The sequence below is a fragment of the Acinonyx jubatus genome, chromosome D4, assembly GCF_027475565.1.
Source record: "Acinonyx jubatus isolate Ajub_Pintada_27869175 chromosome D4, VMU_Ajub_asm_v1.0, whole genome shotgun sequence".
Classification (NCBI taxonomy): Eukaryota; Metazoa; Chordata; class Mammalia; order Carnivora; family Felidae; genus Acinonyx; species Acinonyx jubatus.
The window spans coordinates 19268093-19289362 of NC_069391.1; the positions used below are offsets into that span (position 1 = coordinate 19268093).

At 43.3% G+C, this 21270-nt stretch overlaps 1 protein-coding gene across 9 annotated transcripts in view; it reads left to right on the forward strand.

Moving 5' to 3' along the window:
• The window catches only part of TNC (tenascin C), a 121287-nt gene that overhangs the window by 82423 nt on the left and 17594 nt on the right, over positions 1–21270 (forward strand). For 3 of the 9 annotated variants that reach the window (XM_053204719.1, XM_027034931.2, XM_027034934.2), the window contains 7 exons: positions 946–1218; positions 3509–3781; positions 4924–5196; positions 11151–11423; positions 12989–13261; positions 18788–18910; positions 20243–20386. In XM_053204719.1, coding sequence (XP_053060694.1) covers positions 946–1218; positions 3509–3781; positions 4924–5196; positions 11151–11423; positions 12989–13261; positions 18788–18910; positions 20243–20386 — 1632 coding nt within the window. The remainder of the gene's footprint in view (positions 1–945; positions 1219–3508; positions 3782–4923; positions 5197–11150; positions 11424–12988; positions 13262–18787; positions 18911–20242; positions 20387–21270) is intronic. The other 6 variants (XM_027034932.2, XM_027034937.2, XM_027034936.2 and 3 more) reach the window with 4 other exon arrangements.

Genomic DNA, 21270 nt, shown 5'->3' on the forward strand with positions numbered 1-21270 from the left:
TGAGCAAAATTTACCACTTTTAATTAAAAGTGGGCATTCATTTCACACAAATGGCTTCGCTTCATGATGCAGCCACTCTGTTTTCTGGCACAAAGTACTAGCAGAAGGTGGGAGGGAAAGAACCAAGCCAAGAATCTAGTGCAGAACATTTGATCCCTAAAAGCCGAGTAGAGTCCAGAGAAAAAACATCACACATGTCCACACTGAGACAACATACACTTTATAAAGCCTGCCTGATAGCAGGTGGCCAGCAATAAGACAATCTCTTCAACACGAAGTCCTGAAATGAGGCTGATAATTCTCTCCAGTATGGTTGAGAAGTTCCAAGGGGAAACATCTAAACGGTGATGTATTTGTTGGGTAGCCACTTACTGGGCACTCACGATGGCTTAGGCATGATACTCAGGGGTTTATAAATGGTATTTAGCCATCACACAGTCCAGTGATATGTCAGCCCCCTTTATAGGTGAGCAGAGTAAGACTCAGAGATGAGCTGGGTGATGGGCCCAAGATGACCTGGCTAATAAAGATCATTGTGGGAATTCCAACTAAAGCCCAGCGGCCTCCAAAGCCTCCACTTTTAACATCCCTATCCCCCTTACCCTGACCCACAATCCCACTTTTCCAACTGCCCTTTCATTTCTGGCCATGCATGTGCAGAGACCCCCTGTGGGTTGTGCAGTGGTCCAGACAGTATTGCCATCTCAAGGATGAACAGCGCAGATCTTCCCCTTTCTGACTGTTTTCAACTCCTGAAGAAGGGCTGTGGCCAGATTACCACAATTCAAGTCAGAAGTAAATGCCCAGAGACCAAGAATGACCACACTTGCACACAAAAATTCTCTCGCCTCGTTCTCTCTTCCCTAGAGCTGGGCTGTGGGATGTTTGGTTTCCTCCTTTTTTTGGTTTGCAGAACTGACAAATAACGTCTCTGTCCTTCTTCAGAGGAGCTCCCCCAGCTGGCGGACATAGCCGTGACCGAGGCTGGCTGGGATGGCCTCAGACTCAACTGGACCACAACTGATCAGGCCTATGAGCACTTTGTCATTCAGGTGCAGGAGGCCAACTGGTTGGAGACAGCTCAGAACCTCACGGTGCCCGGCAGCCTGCGGGCTGTGGACGTCCCGGGCCTCAAGGCCAACACCCCTTATAGAGTCACCATCTATGGGGTGATCCGGGGCTATAGAACACCAGTGCTCTCTGCTGAGACCTCCACAGGTACCTTCCTCCCCACTGTTGACACCCCTGCCCAAGCCACCCTGCTTTCTCTCCATGAAACTTTGCGGAAAGTCAGCTTCTCTCCATGTCTGAGTCCTTCCCTTATGCCCCTTAGTGGCTGGTCATGCATGTCCAGAGACCACACCATAAGCTGTGCCTTGGTCTGGATGCCTCTGCCATTTTGAGGATGAATGATAAAGATGTTGCCTTTTCTGACCTCCAGCATCCAGCCTCTCCCAGACTTCCTACCACTAACTCTCTTTTGAATGATGGCTTTCGGTTTCAAGAGACAGCCTGATGGTTTTAATTCTCTTTTCCAGTGCTAGGATATAACTAAAAGCCGTCCCTTACCATGTGTGAGTTCTGGTAGAGCATAGGTTATTTACTTTAGAGGGTCTTTTTGCTAGTTGGAAAAGGCGCTTTTCTATCCCAAATCCCTCAAGGGTATGGGCACTGTGGTTCTTGCATTTAAAAGAAATGTTTTAATTTAAATGTTTCTTTAAAATACACAGAGTATAATAAGAGAACTGAATTACCCCCCTCCGGGCAGTTCTCTCAGATACTGAGTCATTGTTAGAACACCAAATTAGCAAATAGCTAGACCAAAAAGAAAAAAAAAATCACACAATTATGACTGGAGACAGTACCAAAGAAAAAGCCATTCATTCAGAGAAGTACCCACAGCAGCATTTGAAGCAAGGAATGTCCCAGGCTATGAATGTCAAAGATCTGATGCCCTTTTTGCTTTTTTAAATAAGAGTTGCTCCCTGGAGTGTTGGCCTTTGCATATGGCGCACTCCCAGCGCTGACCCAGGAGGGTGTGCTGTGCCTTACTAGTCACTCCGCTCCAGTGACAAGGCAGTCAGTGTTTCCCCAGGGGCCTGCCTCAGCAAGCAGCCTTCCCCAGCACTGTTCTCCATTGCGTATCTTCCTATATGCCTCCATTGTTTGGAAGCTCAGTAGAGGTTGTCTTGCTTGGGTTTGCATATGCCTGCCCCATTTTCAGGTAATTATGGCAACCAAACCTTCATGCAAACCTGTACAACCTCACTGATTCCAGCAAAAGCATAGACCTGCATTTTAGCCTCCATCATTTCAATAACCCTCACTGAGATCAACAGAATACAGACAGCCACTGTATGAGTGGTGACCTTGAAATGCCTAGAAATTGCAACTGGCAACGATATCGGACATTCATAAATCATCCCTTCCCAGAAGGCAAGAGAAATCACCTGCCGCTTCTGATCTTTCCTGCAGACCTTGTGGTTGGGTGCCCTTCATATTTTTATGTGGTTTTTTTTTTCCTTCTTAATGATAGCAACATTCCTGTTTCTGATGAAATGGTATGAGAGGAGGAAGGTCCATGACCCCATCTGATTTGTGTCTCACTAAATGTGATGGGATGGGAAGGCCTTCCCCTTCCCTGCTAGAGAGGTACTACTTGCTCCCCACACCTTGCTTCTGCTTGCCTTCTGCATATTTTATTCCAATTGCACAGAAAAGCACTGGTAGGACCATCTCCAAGACAAAATGTTATTTCTTGGCCGAACAGGGGTTGCCTGACTGCCTTGCCTCGGCTCAGCTCTCTTGGTTGGCAATGTAAGTAGTAGCTTTCTTGGCTCCTGTAGAGGCAGTTAAGAGAGGACGAGCTATTCTAACAGAATATGAAAGCAGCTGGCCCTTGTCAGAAGTATGATGAAAATACCAAGAATCACACTGACAAGTTGCCAGTTCCCTTTAAGTCACAAAATCAGAAGCCTCAGGGTACCACCTTTGGGAGGGTGATGGCATCAGAATTATTTAGCCTTTATTTAAATAGATGGGAGCTCCCTCAAAGTAAAGGATGCCTGCAGGAGGGAGCCAAGTAACTGTGGTCTCCTGAGTGCAATTCTGGCAACTAAAGACTGCCAGCACTCATATCTCTTGACCGATGGCCAGCATCCCTGCGGTGGGGCTCCCAGAAGCATCTGAGCTTAGGCACCACGGTTCCAGCTGACATCATTCAGATGTCTTCTCACACACGGGATCTCAGCCAGCTTGATCATGTATGGCTGCTCCAGAGCAGGGGAATCCAATTTGCCAGACCTTCCTCTTTTCTTCTTTTAACAAATCCCCTTTTTCTCTCCCGCTGGCACTGACTGGTAACACTGCTTGGTTTCCCCCTAACCCTGAACTAGCAGGTCTTTCTACCCAGCCATGTTTCTCTTAACAACCTCAATCTTAAAACACAGGCCAAATAATCAACCCAAATTCATTTATTTTTTCTTCTTCCCTACCCTTCCTTTTTCAGCTGCAGAACCTGAAATTGGAAACTTAACTGTTTCTGACATAACTCCTGAGAGCTTCAATCTCTCCTGGACAGCCACCGATGGGGCCTTCGAGACCTTTACCATTGAAATTGTTGATTCCAATAGGTTTTTGGAGATGATGGAATATAATATCTCTGGTGCTGAACGAACTGCCCACATCTCAGGGCTACACCCTAATAATCATTTTATTGTCTACCTCTCGGGACTTGCTCCCAGCATCCGGACCCAAACCATCAGTGCCACGGCCACCACAGGTACATCTGCCTTTTCCCATGTCTGACCGCCTCTCTCTAGAGTCTTCTTTGCAGGGTGAAGCTGCTCATTCACTCCTTCTTTGCAGGGTGAAGCCACAGTGCATTAACTGCTCCACAATGCTAGGTAGAACACTACTTAACATAACTCTCTCCAACAGCAGCCCAAATGGTGGATTTCTGTTAAGCCCTTTGCCTGATCTATTACTGACCAGGACATTTGCAGCATAAAATGTAGTCTGGCCCAGTTTGCCATATGGAATCTGGAGAAAAGAATTCTACCCTTCTATACCTAAGAAGCAAGAGTTGTCCTTGATTTGGAAAGATGTCTGCATCAAAAAAGTCTTAAAAATTATATTTTGTGTTATCCTAATATCTTTGGCGTCCTAATACCCAAATATCCCAATGATCTAATGAAATCGTGTTGGTACTGTTATTTTTTTTCAACTTGGAAAATGATAAAAAAAAAAAAAAGCAGATTACTAATCAGATGGGTGCACAAGGAAGTCGTGCCATCCAGACCATCCCAAATCCAATGCAATCTCTAGGAGAAAATACATGAACAGGCTGTCTTGCTCCCAGAAGAGTAAATGGTTGATTGCAAAAATAGAAGTCGTCATGTTTATACAAGGAACTTGGCCAGCCAGAGTATAAGCTGCTCTCACTTAAATTTGTAGTGTCTGTGGTACACATCCTATGTGAGGCCCTCTCTGGCACGCAGCAAAAGAGAATTCTCTATCTGAATTTGAAAGGAGAAGCTTAGCCATTCAAAATAGCATTCTTAGCACATTTTGGATAATGAATCCAAGAAAAAGGTTGACCTTGTAGCATCAAAATCATCTAACACTTAAGTCACCCATGGCTGAGGGAAGGTCTGTCCTCATTCTGCGTGAGACTACAGATTGTTAGCAGGGTGGTCTGTCATCTTCGCCATATTAAAGTACACAAAAACCTGGAGGAGAAAATTATTCAGCCCTTTATATTTGTTTCTCATGGCTCAAACTGGGTTTCAACAAGGACAAGTCTTTTACCAAAGGGTGAAGTCTAAAACTTTATGGATTTAGTCTTATGTGTTTTAGTTTTTGACTCTATTGTAATAGTTTTTTAAATTAACACGCTTTCATATTTTTTTCTGCTTGCTTTAGTGGCCGAAGCTCTCCTTAGCCACCTCACTATCTCAAATGTGACCTGGGCCAGTATGGCCCTCTCGTGGAAAGCCCAAGAGGCTGCCTTTGATAGCTTTCTTATCGAAGTTAGGAATTCTGACCACGGCCAGGAGACGGTAGTGCATTCTGTACCTGCGGCGTCTCGCAGCTCAGTCATCACCAACCTCACGGCTTCTTCTAATTACACTGCACACCTTCATGGGCTGATGGGCGGGCACCGCACTCACACTCTAATGGCCCAAGCAACCACAGGTATTTCCCACGATGGCTTCTTCACTCTCCATTGAAATTCCTCTGGGGAGCAGTCCCCCAAAAAGCCCTCGCTACACATTTTTCATCCTCCTGGTTCCTCTAGATCTTTCCCAAATTTGACAGGGCCACCCAAATCAGAGCTTTAAAACTTAAAAAGAAAAACAATCACCCAGAAGTCAACCTCTTTTTCCTAAATGTGCACTCACATCTGGAGTTGCTCTGTTTGTTTATATAGAGTTAACCTGACTTGCTTTGGTTGAATTTCTACATCATCCTTCTCATCTGATCTTGAATAATCATTTCCAGTTCTACCCATTATCATCTGCCTGTGGTCTAATCAGAGTTTGCCTATGACATTGCCAAAGAGGTGTGTGCATGCCAGTTTGGGTTCCCTGGTCAGAGTGATATTCATCCTTTTTCTCTCTTCCAAGATTCTAAAACACAGTGCCAGAAGCATGCGAGGAAAAGACCCTAACACACACTTCCAGAGCAGAGGACCCAGTGGTCTCATCTTGTTCTTAAGACTTTTATTTGCTTGCATTCCCTACAAATAGACTGTTCTCTTTTGACATTTACCCCACCAAGCATGCTTTGTCATCTTCTGATACCTGTCACAAAATGTCCACCTTCTTTCATCTGTCGTCTTGTCCAAATCTTGGTGCATGTGGTGAACATTCAGAGTATTACATTTTTGAAAATATCTGTTTCCTGGAAGCATATGGCATGTCCAAGAATTATTTCAAAGGGTTAGAAGTGGTGAGAGAAAGATATCCCAGCTTGCATGGAACACTGGCCATACCTTCTCTCTCACTCTCTCTTCGAGGTTTTTCTTGCACCTCACTCCTGAGCTTGGTTGCACCCTTTGGGAGACAGCTGGAGGCCAAGCTGGCCATGAGAAGCTAAGTCTTACTCTGCATGGTGAATGTGTTCACATTGCCAGTCTCTTTTTGGTGGCATGAGAAGAATCCTAACATGCATCCTTAATTTGAGAGATTGCTGCCACAGCAAAACACAGGGAAAGAGCAAACAGAGGCCCACTTGGAGGGTTCTACCTTTAGTGCGGTTGAGGTAATTTATGCCAATGTTATGGCTAAAAATTATAGCGTCATTATCTTCTCAAACTAATTGCTAAGTTGGAGATTCCATGCCGTTACTTATGGCTATCTTCTGCTTTGGGGCCAGATTCTTTTTGCCCTTAGGGACTTTGTGGCATCAAATTATGCTGTGCAACTGTCCAGTTTAAGTTTATCCAGATGAGTCCCTTCTTTCCTCCTAATACTGGAGCTGCAGCAAAACAACTCCCAAGTCCTTGGAAGAAATAGTCTGCTTCTTCCCAACCTTCAGTGCTAACCCTGGTACCTCAACCCTCCTGGACTGTTGCCTCTTTCTAAAATAAAGTTTGAGTCGAACTTACTTTAAAGTTAGTATTGCTCGATAAATGTGCATTGAGGAGGCCAGATCGTATACATCCTAGTGGAAACTAGCAGTGCAGGCCCCCTACATTACAAAATGAGTTGCCTTGATCACTGATCTCCTAGTCTTTAAGGGACACGAGAATATCAACCTCCAGGAGAACCACTTATCTTTCCAAATTATCCAGTAAGTGAATTTTCTAGTTAGAAAATGTAACACCTAACTTTAAATTTTCTTTTAACTTTTGCATACATCAAGAATTTTTTAATGAAAGCCATTTTTACCTTTACGGTATTCAGGGTAAGATGCAGATTTTCTTATGGTGTATAGGAAACCTTTGGATTTCTAAAAACTATGGAGAATTTCTCTTGTATGGATATTAGCCTTTAATTTGTACAATCGAAATAGATCAAAAGAAAACTAAATAAGGAAACTTCAAAGTAGCATTTCCTAAGACATGCTCTGTGAACCACAAGCTACTTGAGATGTTCAAAGAATATCCTTTGAAAGAGTATCCACTGATCAATAAGTTTATGAAATTCTGGGCTGCACAAAATTAAGTAGGTTTCTTTACAGAACCAGCATTTCAGAGGCTATAAAATACTCTCAGGCTTTGGGAATCTCTAGGGTGAGATAGAATACCCATACATACTTTACTAAAAGCTACTTTTCTTAGGACATCTTACAGAGCTAGTGTCCCGCTGCAAACCTTTAGAAATGCACCCTAAATATTCTCTGTTGCTCCTATCTGCCATTCTAATGCCTGTTCACCTTTCTTCTTATGGCCAGCAAGTAGTCGTGTCTATACTTATAAAGAATGCACATCCATACCTGCAGAGAAAGTATATTCTCTAGCATTAGTCATTGCAGGTGTAGCCACAGCCTAATATACTACCTTTCTGCAAATATTTGGAGGGATTGGCACTTTTATATCCTATGGCTATATTCTGGAAAAACCAACTGCTTCCTCTAATAATGCATCTCCTTTCTCTTCTGCCCATGTTCCTCTCCCTTCAGAGCCAGAGCCACAGTTGGGCATTCTAATCCTTAGCAATATTACTCCTGACGGCTTCAATGTGTCCTGGAGCATTCGAGCCAGGTTTTTTGCAAAGATTGTTGTCAATGTTAGCAATTCTCACTCGCTGTATGAGCCCCAGCAATTCACGGTCTCAGGAGACACACAGCATGCTCACATCACGGGCTTGCTGGAGAACACTGGCTATGACATTAGTGTGGCAGGGACCACCTGGGCTGGGGACCCCACGAGACCCCTCACTGCTTTTGTCATGACAGGTACTCATTCAAAGGTTCTCACTTGTCCATTTAGAATTTTGAGATGGGGGACAGCAGAGAGGAAAGGTGATAGGCATTCTAAAGGGAACGTCAACCCCCAGTAGAGTCTTCACTCCAGATGTAAACATCTAAGTGAAGAGAGATCAGATCCTCTGGTATTTCGCAAAGAGGGATATTTTGCAGCTTTTCATGGGACATGGAGACCATGTACTCAACAGCTGCATAAAGCTTCCAAGGATTTTCCTATCTAGCTTTATAGGCTGATACATATTTTAGCAATTCTGGCTGAAAAGTGAGTTCTAAGTTACCCACAGCCTGGAGCAGGAATTTTTGCCATAAATCATGCTAAGTAAGGCAGTTTATAAACCACTTGCCCCAGAAATATAATTTCTCTTTTTCTTTAAATAAAAAAAAAAACACTTTGTCTTAAGTCAGCATCCACAGCAAATTACTGAAGGTCTGACCTAGGGTAGCAGATAAATCCAAACTTAATTGAAGCTTACCCATTTATTGAACTTGACCTCCAACCTCTCTTTGAATTACTGAAGAATTACATAAAGAAATGGCTTTCCGTTTTCTTTCCTGAGATCATCCCAAATCAATGGCAAAGGCTATATACCTCAGAAAATATTTAGAAGTCTCTTGCCTTCCACTACTGATAATTTCCAGGAGACTGACTTTGCCTGCTGATTCACATTAAACCAGGCCTCTCCCAGCATCTAAATCACTACTGATAAAATATGTTAATAAGATCAATTAAATATTTAATTGGAAGCAGCCATGATGACCTAGAAGTGTGAGGGTTTTGATATCAGACCTGAGTGGTTTCTGAACTTCCCCCACATATTCTTAGCTGCATAACCTTGGCTGGTTCTTAACTGTTTTGAATTCCAGTTTCCTTATATTTGACAAAGGGACCCCCACAGCCATTTCTGTCAGCTTTGTCTCAGGATCTAAATGGATATGATAAAGTTTAATGGCTTGGCATCCAGTAGGCATCTTACGATGCTGGGTTCTTTCTGCTGTTTCCTAGGAGGGAAGTAGCATTCTTAAAAATAAGCAACAATTCTAGATAGAAACTCAGCAGCTATTGTTATGAAATCATGATTTTCTTACTATTTTCAAGAGAACACTGGACGTGTTTTAATGTAAGATCAAAAAGTGGTTATGTTTTCTGTCCCGTTGCCTACTGTGAATCCAGTCATTCAAAAAAGTCTTCAAATGCAGAACATGGTCATTTCTTAGTGGGGCTGGGGAGAGAGTGGTGGGGGCTCCCAGTCTCTTGCCTCCCGATGCACAGGAGGGCAGGAATGGCCAGCCACAGACCCCATCAGGCCATCTCTTGTAGCCTCCCACAGGACCTCCCACAGAACGGAGAGAAGAAAGGCAGTCTAGGAGGGCTGGTCTTGGGAATCCTAGATCTGGTTACAGCATTGTCTCAGCTAATCCTTGAAGTGAAAAGACCCTGAGTTTTAAAAGAAGCATATTTTTAAAAAGAAAAAAAAAAGCTGAACATGAATGACTATAAATAACAAGACTTTGATTGACTAATTAGCCTGAATGCCCTTCTTTTCATGAGAATCTGCTGCTTTGATGGTGTGGAGGTACACAGAGGCTAGCTATCCAAAGAGGCGCCACTTACCTAAATAAACTCAGCAAAAGAACTTGAGACCATTGTCTTGGAGACAAAGAAGTCTGTTTGCACAGTATAAGTGATTTCATCTTCGCCTTCAATAGAATTATGATTTTCGGAAGATCCTTACCTGGAAAAAAAAAAGCCTCAAAACAAATACCAAATATGCTAAATCAGTACAGGAAGTCCAGCCCACAACAAAATTTAAATATTTGCTTTGAGGATGAGGATATTCATTTACTTGTTCATTCAATCACCAATGACTTCTTTGTAAAACATTTTTCTTTACATTGCATGGATTACACTCTGGGCATTAGTGTAAGGTCATTTATCTCTTTGAAAGTTTCCATTTAGAAGCAGCAGAAAAGAAGGCTGTAAATGAGGTGTGGCTAAAGCAGCCTTGGTCATGGAGTTCCCAGCCCCATGTCCCCTCCAATAAAAAATACATTCACTATTACTGTGTTTCGTTTTGCTAGAGTGGGGGGCTCTGAACCTTCTCCACCAATCCTACTTAAGCCTCCAGACTTGCCAGCCCTGATGGGGTTGACTAATTAGACACTGGCTTAGAGTGTGGAAAGAGCATTGAGCTTGGAATCAGATGGCCTGGGTGGGAGCCCAGCTTAGCCACCCAGTAGATTTGGAATCCTGTATATAAGTCATTGATCTCTGTTTCCTTAGATATCATGGGGGAGAGGGGGACGGTAGCAGTAGCTATTTCCGTGTCATTATGAGGATTAAATAGGAGAATAAACATGAAGCCTTGTCAATTGGTACTTAGAACTTAGCACTTAGAAACTTAGCTGATATAACCTCACTATTTTGGGAATCCCAGTGTGTGAAAAGACCCCTTGATGCCTAAGAAATAAGGGTGCCTGGGACACAGATGTTTGGTGAATGAATGAACAGATGACACCAGAACTTATTAAAGATCCCAACATGTCCTTACCTCCTACTTTATCCAGGAAAACAAACAGCAAAAGAATCAGTGAATCATAGTATTGCTTACTGGACCATAACCCTAATTTGTTAATTCTGCCACATGAAAAAAATCTTACCCCCTCCCCCTATTTCAGCTAATGAAGATGTATGTCACTAAGGGGCCTCATTAACTTGATTCAAAATGTGAACTAGAAGTGAAATGGAAACATATGAAGTGTACCCAAAAGGAAGTATATCAGTATATTGGGGGGGAAAAAAAGAGCTGATTTCCTTCAAGACCAGAAGACAGTTGGAAATAGAGAAAGAGGTACAAACCCAACACAAGATATCCAATTATACAGGGAACAATTCATGGCCTTTGGAGTGAGATCCAGCTAAAAACCTTGCTCTATCACATACTAGCTCTGTGACTTTGGCCAAGCCAATCAACCTCTTTGAAACTCAGGCTTTTTTTGCCTGTATAATGGGAATATTATCTATCTCATAGGCCTGTTGAGAGATTTACACAAGATAACATCATCTGGCAGCCAATAAGCTCTTACTAAATATTCGTTTTCTGAGAAATTAACACATTTAGTGTTTGATTGGGTATCTCTCAGTATCTGTGGAGAGTTGTGCTATCCCTGCAGGGTCAGTGCTGCTAACCTGAGTTATTTTCACTCCTCCCTTCTTTCAGAGGCCCTGCCCCTTCTGGAAAACCTAACCATTTCCGACATTAATCCCTACGGGTTCACAGTTTCCTGGATGGCATCGGAGAATGCCTTTGACAGCTTCCTAGTAGCGGTGGTGGATTCTGGGAAGCTGCTGGACCCCCAGGAATTCACACTTTCAGGAACCCAGAGGAAGTTGGAGCTCAGAGGCCTCATAACTGGAATTGGTTATGAGGTCATGGTCTCTGGCTTCACCCAAGGGCACCAAACCACGCCCTTGAGGGCTGAGATTGTTACAGGTATTTGGATTCAAGTGAGCCATTTTCTCCTCTCCTTGGTTCCCTTCCATGTAATCCATCTACCATATCACCATGGTTTTAACATTCTTGTCCATTTTCTCTGCTGAATCCATAGTTGTGGCCTGTTCTTTTGTGTTTCCCCCCATCACACTCTCCCTTGTCTTATGTCTCTACTGAACACTCCTCTTCTCCCTCTCCAGAAATGAGAAGGTCGAAATGTTTGCCACTTGGCATCCCAAGTCCTTTTAGACCATGTCTTGTCTATAGTTCTTGTGTGCTTATTCCACATCATCCTCTCCTGTGTACATCCTGGCTGGTCCCCAGCTATGTTTCAGCCTTCTCAAAAGAAATATACCAATGAGTATATTTCAAAGATATACTTATTTACAGCATTTTGTCATCTTAAAATGTCAACTGTGATCTTGATAAACCTACAAGGTGGGCTTGTTATTGAAAACTCAACTGCAGACCTATTATACTGGTAAACACTAATGTCATAGAGATTCTTTGACACAGACTAAATCCATAATTTTCTCAAGACTAATAATTCCTAGAGACACATACATAAACAACATTAACAGTAAAAACTCTGTGTTTCCCAAAGTCTTTCTAGATTTTACTAGTTCCATAGAATATTCAAAGGTCCTACTTGGTGAAGAAGTTCCATGATCAAATAAGGTTTGGAACCACTGAGTTAAACATAGTTTAACAGGATCCTTGACAACAAGCCTTCACAGAAGATCTCAATGCGCCTTTGTCTCTCCAAAAGGGACTTACCCAGGCAGTATTTGACACTGGGTGCCTTTTAAAGAAGAAGAACAAACAGGAATAGTTTGCTCTGAGTACACTTTGGGAAACTCGGCTCTAAATTTACCTTGACATTGAGTTTTGTCTGGTTAAGGCAATCCAAGATAATACCTTGGGTCCAAAGTATGGAGCACAAGAGGTTTCAAGCCTCAGTTTTACCTTCTGAACATTTATCTAATAGTTAAAAAGGCAAGCAAAAAAGTCGAGAGTAGGAGCCTTCTTTAGTACAACAGTACTAACAAGAAAAAAGCAAAAAGACCATAACATAACATTTTAAAGGCCATTTTGCTCAGGATCAAGGGAAATATAATCAGCAGTATCATCATAGGCAACTCTACAGATCATTAATACTGGTTTATTTATCTTTTTAAAAGAAAAGAAAAAGGTCTTACAGAGGATGGGCACTCAGCCATTGGGAGATCAGAGCACAAATGTAAACAAGTTATTGGCTTTGAACTTGTTTAATAATGCATGGGAGGGGCCAAAGCTGAGTCCAGATGTGGATTTATAGAATTGCTTTTAGACAAAACTCACATATGCAAGCAGCCACTTGGCTTGTAGTGAATGTGTGAATTCCATCTTTCCCTTCCCCTAGATCTACTTGTTTGTGTTGGATAATTTTATTTTTGGTATTCAGGACACTTCTATCTCTGAGAGCCACAGGGCCACTGAATATTGATACGCCCACTGGAAAAGAAGATTGCACTGGCTGGTAAATGATGTTCTCTCTCCTCCTCCCACCATTTTCTCTCATCTAGAAGCCGAGCCAGAAGTTGACCACCTTCTGGTTTCAGATGCCACCCCAGACGGTTTCCGTCTGTCCTGGACAGCTGATGACGGGGTCTTCGACAGTTTTGTTCTCAAAATCAGAGATACCAAAAAGCAGTCTGAGCCAATGGAAATAACCCTACTTGCCCCCGAACGAACCAGGGACATAACTGGCCTCAGAGAGGCCACTGAGTACGAAATTGAACTCTATGGAATAAGCAGTGGAAGGCGATCCCAACCAGTCAGTGCTATAGCAACAACAGGTACCGTACATAAATAGGATATAACCAAGAAAAGTCATGACTTGGGGATTTTCTTTCACAGGGCTGGGAAATTACAAGATCTTTGAATGCAGCCAAGGTCTTTCAATTATCGACAGTGTGGGTGTGGACAATTTGGCTAAGCCTTAATTCAAGAAGAGTATGATGCCATTTATTGAATGGGGTTGGGAGGATTGAATGAGATAATTCATGGAAAGCCCATAGCAGAGGATTTGGTACATAGCAAAAGCTCAGTAAATTAAAGCTATTTGGATTTTCATTGTTTTCATTAATACATCATCATCATTACAATTATTACATTTTTTAAATTCCAAAGGCCCTTCTTTAGGACAATTATCCCATCTTTTTTTTTTTTTTTTTTTTTTAATGCAGAGGTATAATTCCTTGTTCTTTGGTCAAATGTTTGACCTTAGAGCAGGCAGGGGATAATGGAGAAGTGGTACCTCCACCTATAAAGATGAATATTTATCAGATGCTGTGTGTGAATAATCAGTACCGTGATCAGGAAGGATCAATGGAGGGAGCTGGCAAGGTCAACAAGCTGCTCTTCATGAAGCTCACTGATTTTATGTGATATTCATAACAACTTTAAAAGGCACTAGAGGGGGAAATGCAGACCCTTTTCCATGTGAGTTGTTTCAAGGAGAAAAAAGTTCGTTGGTAACAGTCTCTTTAGAGGGAAAGATCTATGAAAGGTAGGGTGAATTCCTTCCTGAAATTGAGGGAGAAGGAGAGACATAGCACTCCCTAGAGAGAGACTGCTTCAAAGAGGGATCAGAAGAAAGAATCACAAAAGCACAAGGAGGGGTAAAAGGGACCAGAGGAATGGTATATCCCAGCCTCTTCTGTTTGTGCATGAAGAATCTGTGGCCCAGAAAGCCGATGTGATTTGCCTAATGTCACAAGGCCAGGTTTGGGGTAGAACCCAAACACCATCTTATTTTAATTACTACTAAATAAATGTAAGCAGGCTGGATGACAGCTAACTGACGAGGGTACATACTTGCTGTCTCTGACAGGCATTGAGTGCAACATTAGCCAAAACCTTCTCTTGGTCCAGAGATGGGTATTTTATTACATCAGGTTTCAGGACCTACTGAACTAGGAGACGCCACCTACAGAAACCATAATCAGTATTTGTAGGCGTGAAGGAAATGCTGAAATGCAGACAGCAGTTCAGTCAGAGGAAAAATCCTGTTTCTTATTAACTTGGACACCCTATCCCTGGGATGCGGGTCCTTGTCTCCTCCCTCACTGTGGCTGCCCATAAAACAACTTGAGATCAGAGACAGAGCCTGATTTTTGACCTTGGTTTATAAACACTGCGTTTCAAAGTTTACTTCTGATCACTGATTTTGTTTTGCTGATCTTTTTTTCTAGAGGCCCTACAGTGCTAAAGCAAAAAAAAAGAGAGAGAGAGAGAATGAATAATCAAGAGCTTTTTCTTTTTCTTCTTCTTTTTTTAAGAACAAAAGAAAAGAAAGGCAGACCCCGTGCTTTGGAAAGCCATTCTTTGATTTCTTTCTTTGGGGTTTTGTATTTCACAGCCAAAGCATGTGTGTGTATGTGTGTGTGTGTGTGTGTGTGTGTGCGTGTGCGTGCGCACATATGCATGTGTGTGTGTGTGTGCACATGTGTGCCCGAATCCCCTCTGTACTTGGAGAGGACAAGGGAAGTTACTCCATTAGACAATACACGTCTGATTCCACCATCACCTCATCAGCTTTAGAAAGTTTCCCTTCCATTTTTCTATCCTTCCTCCTCTTTCCTCTCTTGCACAGTAGTAAACCCTTCCCTGAGATACTCTGTTCCTCCTTATCCTCATAAAAGCTGCTGCAGGTTCTCCTGTGGCTCCCTGAGCACAAGCTGCTAGCAGCAAGTGCCCAGTGGCAGGGAAGGCTGTTGGGGGAAGTGTACCAAGTGGTGTGGCCTGGAGCCTCTGGGCAGACTCCCTGGAGTCTCATCCTTTCTCTGTACCAGCTGTGTGGTCTTGGGCAAGTCCTTTCTTCTCTGAGCCTCAGTCCCCTCATCTGGCATGTAGACTTGAACTCAGAATTCAGCTATGAGGTTTAAATAAGCCCATGACTGTTGAGTATTTTGTTGCCTTGCCCATTGTAGCAGTATTAGCTATTCTTATGTTTGGGTGATTTCAAGTAAATGTTATTTTTTCATGGATCACTTGGTTCAAAATTCAAAAATTAAAAAAAAAGAACATCTAGCAAAGTCCCTATTCAGCTATGTCCCTGCTACCCAGTTGCTCTGTGTAGAGGCAGCCAATTTTACCACTTTCTTATCTATGCAGATAGACAAAATTGACACAAATCTAAGCTCTCTTTTTTAAATTTTTTGGGGCAACACTCTTGCACACTGTAGTGTATGTGTGTTTCTGGCTTATTAGATCTGAGAGACAATCCTATGAGCCTTATTTACCTAACTATTCCCCTACTGGTGGATACTTAGGTCATAAGTTTTTGTTCCGTCTGGTGATCCGTGTATTTGCAATGGCTCCTCTTCCCCTCCATTGTTTGAGCCACATCTTCACGGCAGCGGTGGCCCTCTTTGGAAAGCCCAGAGTTACCAGAAACATCTTTTGCCATTGGGGATTTAGACACCGGTGTGCCCAAATAGAGGGTCCCCAGAATAGACAGAAAATAGTTAAAAATCCAACAACAGAGTATGATGGCTTTATTCTTCTTCTCTGGAGTTTCAAGTGCTCAGTGAGGAGCCTGAAATGCTTCCTTAGCCTCTCCCCATCACTGCCCCCAGAAACACACACATCCCTGGTACTCCCTTCCTCCCTGCAGGCCAATGGGGGAGTCAGTGTCCCTTCTCCCAACTCCCAGAATGTGCCGCCCATTGCCCCCTAACATTCCTTTCCCAGCAAGGCAGCCCTGCAAGTCCTCTGCTCAGTTCCAGTTCAGATGCACTTGAAACCACACACGGGAGTTGCAACAGCATTGTGCCCTGGGGGCCTGACTCAGCAGGTCTGCAGAGACCCTTGCTTGGCAATCCTTCCTTCTATATGAACCAGGCTTTTTAGGCTCGGTGCCTCTGGCTCTGACTCCCATGAAGCATAAAGATAGTAACCACCAATTATAAAGCGTGAGCTCCATGCCACATGAAGCCGGGCAACGGACACACTTTCGTGTCACTGAATCACTGTGATCCAGCCAGGCCGGGGAGTGCCACGGTCAGTTCCACTTCACAGAAAGGAAACTGAGACCTCAGGGGGTAAGGTGGTTTTAGCAGGTAAGGCCAGAATGGAATTCAAACGCAGGTCAGTCTAACTCGAAAATCCTTGCTCTTAAACCATACTGGCTACAGTAGCTGTCCCCTTAGCTTAACATAGGACCTCAGACATATGAAGTGTTCAAAAAAAAGTATGTTGAAGGGAGAATAAATTTTTAAAGCTGATTATCAAGGGCCAGGTGATTAAAGCAATGGACATTTGCTCCAGATTTGGGGAGGCAAATTTTTATGCAAATTACGGATAAAAGCCCTCATCAACCTCCTTGTGAGTTTGTTTTTTTTTTTTTTTTAACAATTCCAGATGTTTCCATAATGGAGTTTTTATTGAAAATCATGCATCCACTTGGGAAGAGAGACAGAGGCATTGCCTTGCTTGGGTCTTCCCAGCTTTTAAGTAGTATGATTTAGTTGCTGTGTGAAGCTCTGTCTTTAGGTTCCCATTGACCATCTCCTCTGCTGTGGTCCTAGAAACTTAGGGCATTATTTATGACAGAAGAAGATATACTAAAATAACAAATAGTCTTCCACACCTAGGAAGGCCTATTGTCCAAAACTATCACCCCAATGAACCTAGAATTCCATCGCTATTGTCCCATTCCTTCATGTTATTATACATGGCTGTTTTCCTGCCACGCTAATCAGGCACATCCCTCAGGCGGGCACGATGTATGAGGCTGCTAATTCTTACGGTTTCTACAGCATGGCAGATAATATTGCCATTTTGTAGATGAGAAAAACTAGGATCTAGAGAAACAAAAGCTGTGGCCACAAAGATACATCTAAAATGTGCTAGGACTTGCACCAGTGAGGTTGGCAGTCAGAGTGAAAGGCGGTGTGGACCCCGGCAAGCTGCAGGAGAGCCACAGTGCATTCATCTGCACACCTCACTGGGGTTTGTTGGTTTGTCTTCAGCCGGCCTCATCTAGATCTTTCTTGGAAGTTATTTCAAAATCCAGGGTAGCCCATGGGAAAAATAGTTACATGGGAACGAAAGAGAGAGCAATCATGTTTACTGAATTCTTACTTCATGCCAGATTCTGTTAGGGGTTTTACGTCCATCAGCTCTGCTAATCCTAAAAATATTCCTGTAGGTGGGCATCATTTTTCCCACTGGACAGATGGAGCAACTGGGGCCCACAGAAATGAAGGGACCTGCCCCCAGGTTGCCCAGGCCCTCCGTGGTGTTTGGACAATCAAGATCTCCCGGGCTTCAGAGCCCTTGTGGTTTCCAGAGCTTTCCAAGGAGAGGGCAAAACCCCAGTCAAACCCTTCAGAGTCTGGAGGTGCTACCAGGTCACAGGAGAAAGCCAAAAGAGGAGGGAAACAGAAATGGAGAGGGAAGAAAAACATCTCCCCACAGTGGGCTGTGGGTTTTAAAACTTAATGATCAACGTGGGTTGGAGAAGGGAAAGATGAGAAACAAGTTCCCTGGAGGCCTGAAAATTGTTTCCTGAACTCTCTGCTTAAACATGGTCAGCTGAAGAGGTCAAGGAGCTAAGCCAAGAAATACAGAGCAAAGCCAATGGAAACTGGGTTTGGGGGGAGGTATGGCTGTAGCAGAAACATGGCTTTCCCCCCAGGTGGGCCCAGTGTGTGTGAGGTGTTTGTTGGGTCTCCTGGTTCTGGACCTCCATCCAGTTCTAGGAATGGGTTTGTCGAGGTCAGTTTCCATGTGAACATTATTTCCAGGATCCCCAGGATTCCAGCCGGCTCTGCTGCCCAGTCCTGGGACCCAGAAAGGTCACACCACAACAATGTGCATTGGAGAACCAAGCTTCAGTTTGCTCCTCTGTAAAATGGCTACAACCACACCTTCTCAGGGGTTTCTAAATGAGGGTTAATTCCAATCAATTGCAAAGAACCATACCATTGTCAAGTCTTAGTATCATTTAATAAAAGGAGCTACAATGCAAAGTTTGAAAAAAAAATGCTAAAAATGAAAAATGATAGGATGGCATATTCCAAGCTGAGAAACCAGCCAGCCTCACTTCCTTAGATGTCAGCTATGGTGTTAACATTGTACTGAAATGAAACTGAATGGCTGCTTTACAGCCCTGGGCCCATGTACCTGAATGAGAGAACAATTGTTTCTATCGAGTCACAACTTGACCCTAGACCACCACATTCTCTATCCTAAAGGCATGGCTCAGCCACAAACTCTAGGGGCTGTGTTTTCCTGGATAAGGAATCCAGGAAGAATCATTGATGAGCAATATAGTTGACTGTTTCTGGGTTTCTCCTGTGCTTTTTCCTTGACAGCCATGGGCTCTCCTAAGGAAATCAGTTTCTCAGACATCACTGAAAACTCAGCCACTGTCAGCTGGATGGCGCCCTCTGCCCAGGTGGAGAGCTTCCGGATCACCTATGTCCCTGTTGGAGGAGGTAGGGCACTCGAAAAGTGGCCTGGAGGGTGTGAGTGGGATAGTGAAGAAACCCTGATACTTGCCATCCTCCCCAAATATGACCAAAGAAAATTATTTCCTTCTATTTGAGACCATCTCTGTAGATTTCATTTGTAAAGTGCTCTAAGATCCTTGGAAGAATTACCTTGTGTAGGGTCATTTTATGAAGACCCTCTCCAGCCTTGAAGTTCTCAACTTCTGTGAGAAATGGACCCTGGGGCACCTGGGTGGCTCAGTTGGTTAAGTGTCCAACTTCAGCTTAGGTCATGATCTCACGGTTTGTGAGTTTGAGCCCCGTCTCGGGCTCTATGCTGACAGCGTGGAGCCTGGAACCTGCTTCAGATTCTGTGTCCCTCTCTCTGTCTATCCCTCCCCCACTTGTGCTCAAAACAAATAAACATTAAAAAATAAAAGAAAAAAAGAAATGGACCCCAATGTTGTTTTCTTATAATGGTAGAGACTCTAAATACACTGGCCTTTTTCTCTTTGAGCACACTTATCTGAAAAGTTGATCTTGAGCTGGATGTATGTGAAGTTTTACCCTTTGATTTCCAAATCGGCCTGTCTCAGTACAGATGGGGAGTTGTGACTTAGTAGAGCTGAGAGTTCTAGTCCAGCGCACAGGGGCCACAACAAAGACCATGCTTGGCTGGGGGCGGCGGGGGCGGGGATACACAGTCAAATCTGCCTCAAGACATTCTGGCAAGCAGAAGGATATACAGAAAGGATGGTTGATACCTCTTCCAAGGGATGATGTAGCAGCCCAGTGGAAGTTTGGCCAGCTGATATACAAGCTCCTCACCAGCCCTGAAATTCTAAGAAGTATGAATTCAGGCCTTTTAAATAAATATAAGTACGAACTTGACTATGACCATCTTCTTTTCTTAAAGAGTAGGATCTCTGCTAGTAAGGGAGTCTGTATATTCCAAAGCTAAGACAGTGGGTTAAATATATCAGATATACATTAAGAGTGAGCTTTTCATAGTCTTTGTGGGAAAAATAAATAAATAAAATGTGCATGACGTGCCAACTCTCTACTGAACGGAAACTTGCCATTTTTAGCACGTTGTGATTTCATGTTTTTTCCTCTCCTGGCTTGCTTTTTGGCATCTGCATGGATGGAAAAAAAGTATTATACAAAAAGTAAGGCCTCTTCTCTTATGCCAGAGGGTAGGAGCAAATGAGAGGAAGTCAAGAAAATGGTACTGGATAAAGGCATAGTTTCATTTCCAAATTGGATACACCATTCTTGGGGTGATGGTATGTTTCAGTAAGGTTCACCATTCCCGATCTTGCTTTTGCCGGGTTCCAGGGACACCCTCAGTGGTAACTGTGGACGGAACCAAGACTCAGACCAGACTGGCGAAGCTCTTGCCTGGAGCAGAATACCTCGTCAGCGTCATCGCCGTGAAGGGCTTTGAGGAAAGTGAACCCGTCTCAGGATCGTTTACCACAGGTGTTTTTCTCACCTTCCGTATTATTGCTCATGACTCAGCAGCTGGAAAATTTTCTTTTATTTGGGAAACCCTAGTGGAAAATGGACTGAATTTGGAGCACAGGAGACCTCATTTCTGGCCCATCCCCAGCCTTTTATGGGCAGGGTAAACTTGCCTTCATCCTTACCCTCCCTGGGCCTCCATTTCTTGGGTTAGTGTGGAAGAAAGAGTACAAGTTTGGGAGTCACACTGACCTGAAATCCCAAGTCTACCACTTCTAGATACATGAGCTATCAGTTAATTTTTCTAGGATCTGGTTTCCTTCTCTGTAAGATGGGTATAATTCTGCTTCCTTTGCAGGGTGCTGTAAGGATCACATGAAATGATATCTGTAAAGCTTCCGTAAATGTAAATGACTGTGCACATTAATCCACCTCCTTCCCTCCCTGCCTATTGAGACAGTCCTTCCAAACAGGTGCTTCACACTGACATGTAACAGGGACAGCCATAAAGTACTCTTGATTGGGCAGTCACTGTATTCCAGGCACTGTTACTAAACCTTTTGCCGTTAAATCATTAAAATGGCTGTTATCATTCCCATTTTGCAGAGGACACAACTAAGATCCAGGGAAATTAAATACCTTGGCCAAGGCCACAGAACTAGTGATTGCTGAAGCAAATTTGAACTTGGGTCAGCCTCACTCCAAGCCCTGTGTTCTTCTAAATAGAGGATTATTGTCCTATTATAACCTGATTTGTACAGCATGCTGTAAGGAGGGGGAAATAATGAATTGCACTGAAGGAGAATGAAGTGGAAAATTTCTTTTCAGGCAGCCATGTCTCTGAACAATTTATCCTTTGATAGATGAGCAATTATCCAGTCTAATCCATTAAGGGATCCAAA